General features: G+C 51.1%; 1 protein-coding gene across 1 annotated transcript; it reads left to right on the forward strand.

The window, feature by feature from the left end:
* Positions 1-5,665: 5,665 nt before the first annotated feature.
* Positions 5,666-8,578, forward strand: LOC135441742 (olfactory receptor 14C36-like). Its single transcript, XM_064701286.1, has 3 exons — positions 5,666-6,244; positions 6,443-6,571; positions 8,519-8,578. Exons 1-3 carry the CDS (start codon positions 5,666-5,668, stop codon positions 8,576-8,578), a joined length of 768 nt encoding a protein of 255 aa, XP_064557356.1.
* The last annotated feature ends 451 nt before the right edge of the window (positions 8,579-9,029 follow it).

A 9,029-nucleotide genomic window follows, 5' to 3' on the forward strand; every position in this document is an offset into this window, starting at 1 on the left:
GGAATCATGGAGACCATTGTGACTCTGGAGGCCCTCATGGAAGGAAGGGGCCATTGTGACACTATGGGAACTTAAGGAACCAAAAGACTCATTGTTGCACTACTTGCTTCCAAGTAGTGGAACCTAGGGAACCTAGGGGCCATTGGACACAGCGAGGCTTCATGGAACCAATAGACCGTTATGTCACTGTCGGGCCTTGTGGAACCATGGAGACCAATAAGATCCTAAAGGATTTGTGTTGTCAAGGGGCCATGACACCTGAAGGCCTCATGGAAGCAAGAGAACCATTGTGGCACTGCAAGACCTCATGGAAGCAAGGAGCCATTGTGACACTGCAGGGCCCTGTGGAACCAAGGGAACATGAAATAGGTGTAGCTGCCATGGCCTCCCAGCGGTCACCTGACAAGTCTGGCTGACCATGGAATGTGGAAGGCCACTTCCATCTGCCCCTGAAACCCTGGGGCTCTGGGGTCTTCTTTTTATGGAAAAGAAATATCCATTTTTTCCAGGAATCCATGGCCAAAATTAGGATTCCACCTCCAAATTTTTATGTAATAAAAGATTGCTCGCAGACAAAAGTTGCCAGGACAGACAAGGCTGGCTGATCTTTAACTCCTAAATGGTAGCACTCACCTATTTTCCAAACACTGGAAAGGGCTCTGTGCATTTGTGTTCATGAGAAAACTCCATCTCTCTTCTCCAGGCACAAATGTTTTAAATTAGGACACTGCATTCATAATTTCAAATGTCCAAGAGTTGCTCCATCCAAACCTTCCAGGACAGACAGGTCAGGCTTGCCTTGCCTCTGGTGGTTGCTGTTCATCAACTCCTGAAGCATGGGAGCTCCGTGGCTTCCTTCCTATGGAGACCAATGTGACATTTGGAAGCCTTGTGAAATGAAGGGGCCATTGTGGCATTGCAGAGCACCATGGATCCAAGGGACCATTGTGACACTGTGGAGCCTTGTGGAACCAAGGACACCATTGTGGCTCTGTTGGGCTGCATGGTCCTAAGGGGCCAGTGCAAAGCAGCAGTGCAGTAGTTAGCCTGGCTGTAACTCAGAGTCAGCCAGATTTTACCCCAAAAGATTTGGGCAGAAGTTTTGAACCCTGGGAAAAATTTGTTTAACTTAGGGTGAGCTTGAGAGTTCCCCCATAAGCCTTTAGTGTTGCTGTGCTATCTTGTCCAAGTTCTACTCCCCTATTGGCTACATGTTTCCCCTACAGGGTTATTGTTCTAGAGTATTCTACCCCCAAGCGTCTATTTTGTTGCTTCCCCTTTGTCTCCGGTCTTGAGATCCTGCCCCTCATACTGTGCTCGACTTCTCCATGTTTATTGTTTTTCACCCTGTTGTTAAAGTTCCTCTTAAACAACTCCATCGATCCTGCTCCTTTTCATTTTTGCCACCCTCACCCTGAAGTCAGGGAACCAGAGAGGTTTTTTTGCAGCCCCCTTCAAATGTGACTTTTGGTGCCCGAACAGGGACCGTGACATTCAGGGATCCCTGTGTCAGTCACGTCAGAGGAGGTTAGCTGATAAGATAGGCCAGCACTCCCTGAGATTTTGGATTGTGCCGGGCCTGGCGGATTCATCCTTGCTTCAAGGGACCTTGGCCAGGATCGGCAGGAACAATGACGGCTTCATCTGCATAGGATTGCAGGGGGGTTTGGGGAAATGCAAGACATTTATTGCTCATTTTGCCACTGTATTTTTACAATATTCATCCAAGTCCCATAATTGATTTGGGGTGTTCCGGTGGCTCTTCCCCATAAAGCAGAGAAAGAGAAAAATGGGCAGCCAGATGTCCAAAGTAGAAAGGAGCATATATGGATGCTTTAATTCTCACTGATCATGACATAATATTTTCAAAGAATGAATTAAAATCAATCATGAGGTTGATCATTAAGAATTTTCCAGATGCCTCTGCTGATGAAATCCATACCACTTAATTTTGGGACTCAGTGGGAGTTAAATTTTATAACCTTTTGATCAAAAGGGGCCCCGTTGCACCCCACATGCTCCCCATCTTCCATACTACCCCTGAGACCCTTCACCAGCAAGCACTGTGTTTAAAACTCAATCCATTGGTCACTCCTAACTCAGGACCTGCCCTCAAACCTGCCTTTCTCAGACATTCAACGATGGTCCAAGATGGCAATGGCCGCGCGACCTTGGAGCATCATGCCCTGGAGACTCAAGATGGAAGGAGCCTGAATGTGGCTCAGGAGCCCAACCATCCTCCCTCCATCTTGACTCCTCCACTTCCTGCTACCAGAACCTTCTCTTCAGCCCTGAATGAAGCTCCAGAATCCACCCTCACAACTGCAGGTCATGCTCCCACTGTCAACCATTCCACCTTCACCCTGGGCCATGCCTCCAGAACACCACCCTGGAAGTCCACCATCCTAAATCAAGGCCCTTCCTCCCCAACACCTGACAAAATGGCAGTGCCCTTTGCCTCACCCTCCGGCAACAATATAGCCCCCATGGTCAAAGATACTAAGCCCAACTGTCACATTATTTCTAATCCTAATGTTTCTGCTCCAAGTTATTCTTCCTCCCCAGAAGACAGTTTGGATTCCCCAGAGCCACCTCGCCCCTCAACCCCAGAAGATCCCTAGGAAAGGATCCAGAAAGAAGTAGTTAAGGAAGGAGATTGGCAAATAGTCTCGAAAATCTTTGTGGCCCCTGTATGTTATGAAAGAAGGGGGCAGAATCCCAGGTATCAGCCATTGGTTTACAAGGAAATCAAGGATCTATGTAGGGCAGTAAAAGACCGAGGGAAGGACTTACTTGTTTTAATGGCATAATGAGGGCCATGTTTACAGCACATGTCTTAACTTCATATGATTTAAAATGTATTACGACCATGTTGGTGTCACCTACAGAACACACCCTGTGGGAAGGGGGATGGAAGTGTTTACTAAATCAATTAATAGCAGACTATGCTATTGATGAGGCAAGGGTGGAATTGACAATCAACCATTTAGCTGCAGAAAGACAACACAGCCCACCAGATGATCAAGCAGCAGGCATCCCAAAAGAAGTATTGGATGATATCAAAGAGATGGCTTTGCAATCTTTAATCCTGGTATCAGATGGTAGCACCCCCAATTTGGACTACCTGGCGTGGCCGCAGCTAAAGCTTTAGGACAATTAGACCATCTTGGGTGCCTGTTAAGTAAGCAAACCAATGCTACCTCCCTCACATTGAGTGGCCTGCTCTCAGACATAGAGACCATCAGACAGGCAACCTTGCAGAACAGTGTTAGATTTTTTAATCTGGGCACATGGACGTGGCAGTTTAGACTCTGAGGGCATGTGTTGCATGAACCTCTCCAGCCACAGCGAGTCAATTCACAAGAGCATTCAGGTACTGAAGGAATAAAGCTTCAAGAAGCTTCACATGGAAAAAAAGACTGGTTCAAAAAACATTTCCAATCCTAGGAATTAGAGGGTTGAATGATGTCTAGGTAAAATGGGGTCTTAGTTGTTGTTGTATTTTTAATTGTCCCATGTTTGTTTGGATGCTCTTAGAAAATCTTACAAATTCTTTCAGTTCCATCGTTGTTGTAAAACAGAAAGGGGGAAGCTACTCAACACAGGATTGTCATGGACTCCTTAGAGGACAGAGCTGGAGGCCAGGATGGCACAAAAACCTCTCAGAGACTCAGTCTGGGAAGGAAAATTCTTTAAAGTACCTAAAAGTATTCTTAAATCCATAAAGTACCTTAAAAACCTTGAGTATCTCAAGGCATTAATGAGTGCCACTGAGTGTCAGTACAAAGCTCTCAAGGGACTCGTTAAAGCAAATAATTGGGGCCATGATTGCACAAACCTCTCACAGAGTCTGTATCAAAAGGGAAATACCAAGAACCTTAAAATAACTGAAGTACCTTGAAGCATTAATGAGCCCCACTGAGTGTTGTTACTGATAAAGCATCTCCAGGGGCTAATTACAGCAGATAATTGGAGGCCATGATTGAACAAACCTCTCAGAGACTCCAAGGCAAAAGCCAAACCCAAAGTCCTTTGACAAACCTGCAGTCCCTGGGAGCATTCAGGAGCCCCCATGGCCATTCCTGAACAAGGCTCCCCAGGGACTCCTTCCAGCAGATCCTTGAGGCCACTGGGATGTGGGCTAGGGGGGATGCTGAGGGCAGGACAAGGGGCTGACAGTGCCCAGCCTGGCTGGGGCTCTGCCAGGAGGCCCAGTGCCTCAGGACAAGGTGTCTCCTCACAGCCCTTGGTGGCACAGACCCTGCTGTGCCCCAGGGCACCAAGACTTGGCTTCTCTTTGTCCCCACCTGTCATCACTGCCTCCAGTTCTCTGCTCTGCCTGGCGCCTGGGGACACTTTCCCAGTCGTGTCCCTCAGTGGGATCCATTAAAAGTCCAAGAAACTTTGGAGGTGGATTCTGACTTGGAGTTCTGGAGAGGTTTCTTCAGCTCCCTCTCAGGGACTGATGTTCAGGGCCTGAGCACAAAGCCCCAGAGGCTCATTAAAGTCCTTGTGCTGTGTCTGTGCTGCTGAGCTGGGCTGGGCTCCTGGCACAGAGGCAGCTCCTGGTAACCAAGAAGAGCTTCAAAAGCACATTTCTCTTGATGAGCAGCTTTTCTCCACCTCAGCAGGGCTGGGGCACTGCCTGCAGCCACCCGGGGCACAGCACAGAGGCACAGAGAGCTTCAATCAGTCAGGGCTGGGAAGGGGCTGAGAAGTGCCTGGGGCAGAATCACTGCCAGCCCTTGGCACAGGAACCTCTGGCTGCAGGACAATGCAGCTGCAGCTCCAGGAGCCATCTCCTACAGCTGGATCATCCCAATGCCTACAGACTCTGTGAGTACATTCTCTGATTGTTTCTTGGGCAGAGCAGCCAGGGGTGCCCAGGGCTGTCCTGCAGAGCAGGGTCCTGCAGCCCAGGGCGCTGTGCTGGGGCAGGGACTCTGCTGCCTGCCAGGGACAGCTCTCAGCCAGCCCTGGCAGCTGCTCCCAGCACTGGGGGACAAGATCTGGGTGGGAGGAGTCAGCTGGTAAGGCTTGGAAGTGTTCTCCTTTTGTGGTGAGGATTCCGCATTGTTCAGGACTGCTCCCAGCATGGCATTTACCTGCAGAACATTTCCAAGTAGATTATACAGGGAGCACAGGAAGGCAGGGAGTGCATGAAAGGGGTAATACTCCTTTTTTATTTGACTGCTCTGGGCTGCCTGGATGGGAAATTGCACATAGATATCCATCTCTCAGTTCAGGCTGAGGAAAATAATTTTCTCTCAGATCTGAATGCAACAATCAGTGACATAAATCAGCAAAGGAATCACGGCTCTTAGAGAGAGCATCAGTGTCACTTTTCCAGCCTCCTCAGGGTTGCTCTGACATTGCCAGCAGAGCCTGCAGAGCCAGAGCTGCCCCTGGGCAGTGCCAGAGCTGGGAGGGGTCTGCAGGGCAGAGCTGAGCCCCCAGGGCTGGGCTGGGCTCTGGCAGCACTGGCAGGGCCCAGCCCTGGGCACAGGGAAGCAGCTGCTGGCAGGGACAGCTCCAGGCAGCAGAGCCCTGGGCAGGCAGTGGGGGGAAAGTGCCCCCAGGCTGTGCTGGGATATTTAAAGTCCTCTCCAAACCCAACTATTCCATGATTACTTTTTTTACAGATCCCAATGCCAAGGCAGAAGAAATGTCTAACAGCAGCTCCATCAGCCACTTCCTCCTGCTGGCATTGGCAAATACGCGGCAGCTGCAGCTCCTGCACTTCTGCCTCTTGCTGGGCATCTCCCTGGCTGCCCTCCTGGGCAACGGCCTCATCATCAGCGCCATAGCCTGCGGCCACCACCTGCACACCCCCATGTTCTTCTTCCTGCTCAACCTGGCCCTCAGTGACCTGGGCTCCATCTGCACCACTGTCCCCAAAGCCATGCACAATTCCTTCTGGGACACCAGGAACATCTCCTACACGGGATGTGCTGCTCAACTCTTTTTCTTTCTCTTCTTCATCACAGCAGAATTTTATCTGCTGACAGTCATGTGCTACGACCGCTATGTGTCCATCTGCAAACCCCTGCACTACGAGACCCTCCTGGGCAGCAGAACTTGTGCCCACATGGCAGCAGCTGCCTGGGCCAGTGCCTTTCTCAATGCTCTCATGCTCATGGCCAATACATTTTCCCTGCCCCTGTGCCATGGCAATGCCCTGGGCCAGTTCTTCTGTGAACTCCCTCAGATCCTCAAGCTCTCCTGCTCACACTCCAAACTCAGGGTACTGGGGCACATGACTGTCAGTTCCCTTTTAGCATTAGCCTGTTTTGTGTTCATTGTTTTCTCTTATGTACAGATCTTCAGGGCTGTACTCAGGATCCCCTCTGAGCATGGACGGCACAAAGCCTTTTCCACCTGCCTCCCTCACCTGGGCGTTGTCTCCATGTTTCTCAGCACCGGCACATTTTCTCACCTTAAGCCCTCCTCCATCTCCTCCCCATCCCTGGATCTGGCCCTGTCAGTTCTGTACTCAGTGGTGCCTCCAGCCCTGAACCCCCTCATCTACAGCCTGAGGAACCAGGAGCTCAAGGCTGCAGTGAGGACACTCATGACTGGATGGCTTCAGGAATATTAAACTGCTGGCCAATTTCGGCAAATTACTTGTAATAAAATTAGTATTTAAAACTTCTTGTTGGTTTGCTTAGTTTTTTTCCTTTGTTTTATTTTTTTAACCTTGTCCACATAGAAATGTCAATGTTTATGCCATTTTTCACTTTGTTTCACTCCACCTTCCCTGTGACTGTGTCAATTAGTGGCTGCACTCTTGGTGACTTTAAAGGAACCAAATGATGTCCCAGCAAAGTTTTCTGCAGAGATGCCCTTTTGTTGCCTTCTCTGGAGCTGCAGCAGCAATGTCTGTGTGCAGAGCTGGGGCAGATCAGTGCTGGCCCAGCAGCTGTGCCCAGCAGCAGCAGCACTTGGTGTTGCCAGTGCTGCTGCCGTGGCCCTGCCCCGCTGCCCTGGTGGCCCTGGTGTTGCTGCAGGGCCTGAGTGCTCTCGGGGCCGGGCACAGCCCTGGGGGTGGCAGTGCCGGGGCTGCAGCAGGGACAGGCCATGGGCACTGCTGGGGCAGCGCTGACGCCTCAGGCCAGGGCCTGGGGGCTCCAGGCTCCTTGCCCAGGCTCTCTCAAGAACACACCCAGGCCAAGGCTCAGCACAGAAAAGCCCCGTGAGCAGCCCCAGGCTGGCCGTGGGCAGGGGGGCAAACAGCATGGCTGGGGCTCTGCAAGGGCCCTGGGGAAGATGAGAAGGAGCAGCAGAGCAGGGGCTGATCCATCCCCAGTGCGCTGGACAGCCCAGGGCAGTGTCCCAGAGCATCCTCATGGAGCTGCCAACAGCATCCCCCCTCTGCAGCCCTGGCCTCTCCCCCAGCTCACACAGGTGCCCCATCCTTGCAGCACTGGCTCAGGAGCCCATGTTTGCATTGCACAGAGCAGGTGGGAACTCCCCCATGCTGTTGCTTTGGGGACATGAACCTCAGGGAGCACAAATGCCATCAGCCCCTGGGACCAGCAAGGGCTGGGGGACACCAGGGAAACCACTCAGCTTTGTCCTGGCCTCTGCAGTCAGCCAGAAAGTTTGTTCCCATCAGCTGGGAGTTTCCTGTGCCACTGCAGACGCTGTTGCTCAGAGCCAGGGCTGCCTGGCAGCCACCCCCAAACTGCCCTGGGCATTTCCTTGCCTTCACCTTTGCTTTCTTCCTTCTTTCCTGGTACAGATTTCTTCCTATTGCCCATCCCTGTTCCCTCCTCTGCAAACAGCCCATCTCTGTTTGCCCTTTCCTCTCTGGCCCCACTCCCCATTGCAGTTTCTGACCTGGCACCATAGGAACGTCCCTTGGGCAGCAGGATCATCCTACAAGTGCTGCAGGAATTGTCTGCAGGCTCCTGCAGTGCCTGGTGCTGCTCCCTTGCCAGAGGCACCCCAGGCCAGGGGGGCACATCTGGGCTGCTGTGTCTGGCTCTGGGGCTCCCTGTTCTGGGCAGTGAGGAGGAGCTGCAGAGGCTCTGCAGGACTGACAGGATGGGCTTTGGGGCTGCCAGGAGAAGCTGAGGGACCTGGGCTGCTGGAGCTTCTGAAGAGGAGGCCCAGGGCTCATTGTGCAACTGCTCCAAAGGTGGATTCAGAGAATCCCAGAATCAGCCAGGTTGGAAAAGACCTTGGAGATCATAAAGTCCAACCTGTGCCCTGACGCCGCCTTTTCTCTCCTGAGCCTCCTCTTCTCAGGATAAACAACCCCAGCTCCCTCAGCCTCTCCTCACAGCTCTTGTGTTCCAGACCCCTCCCCAGCCTTGTTGTCCTTCTCTGGACACACTCCAGCCCCTCCATGTCCTTCCTAAATCGTGGGGCCCAGAACTCGACACTGCACTCGAGGTGCTGCTCAACCATTGCCCAGCACAGAGGAAGAAGAATCACTGCCCTCGTCCTGCTGGCCACACCATTCCTGATCCATAGGAGTGCCAGGGGTTGGAGGGAAACGGTGGGCAGGGGCGACAAAAGGATATTGTTTGTCAGCCTGTTGGAGAGCCTTGGTTTTCATATCTATTCAGACTGAATTTGAAGGTGCTGGGCGTCAATATCAATTGGACTTTGCTGATATCAATTTATAAACGGGAAAAGAAAGCAGGACAAAACAGTTCTGTCTGTATTGAGTTTGTGAGGGTCCCCAGGATGAGGTGGGAGATTAGAATCTGACTTCTTGTTCTCAGAAGGCTGATGTTATGTTATGTTATGTTATGTTATGTTATGTTATGTTATGTTATGTTATGTTATGCTATGTTAGTCATGTCATGTCATGTCGTGTCATATTATATAACATTACATTACCAAATGCTATACTAAAACCATACTAAAGGATAAGATAGGATACAGACAGAAGGCTTAACAAGAATGATAATGAAAAACTCATGACTGACCCCTCAGAGGCCACCACACCTGATGGTGATTGGTCATTAAGTAAAAACAATTCACAGGAAACCAATCAAACATGCACCTGTTGGTTAACA

Source organism: Zonotrichia leucophrys, unplaced genomic scaffold, assembly GCF_028769735.1.
Source record: "Zonotrichia leucophrys gambelii isolate GWCS_2022_RI unplaced genomic scaffold, RI_Zleu_2.0 Scaffold_468_39702, whole genome shotgun sequence".
Classification (NCBI taxonomy): Eukaryota; Metazoa; Chordata; class Aves; order Passeriformes; family Passerellidae; genus Zonotrichia; species Zonotrichia leucophrys.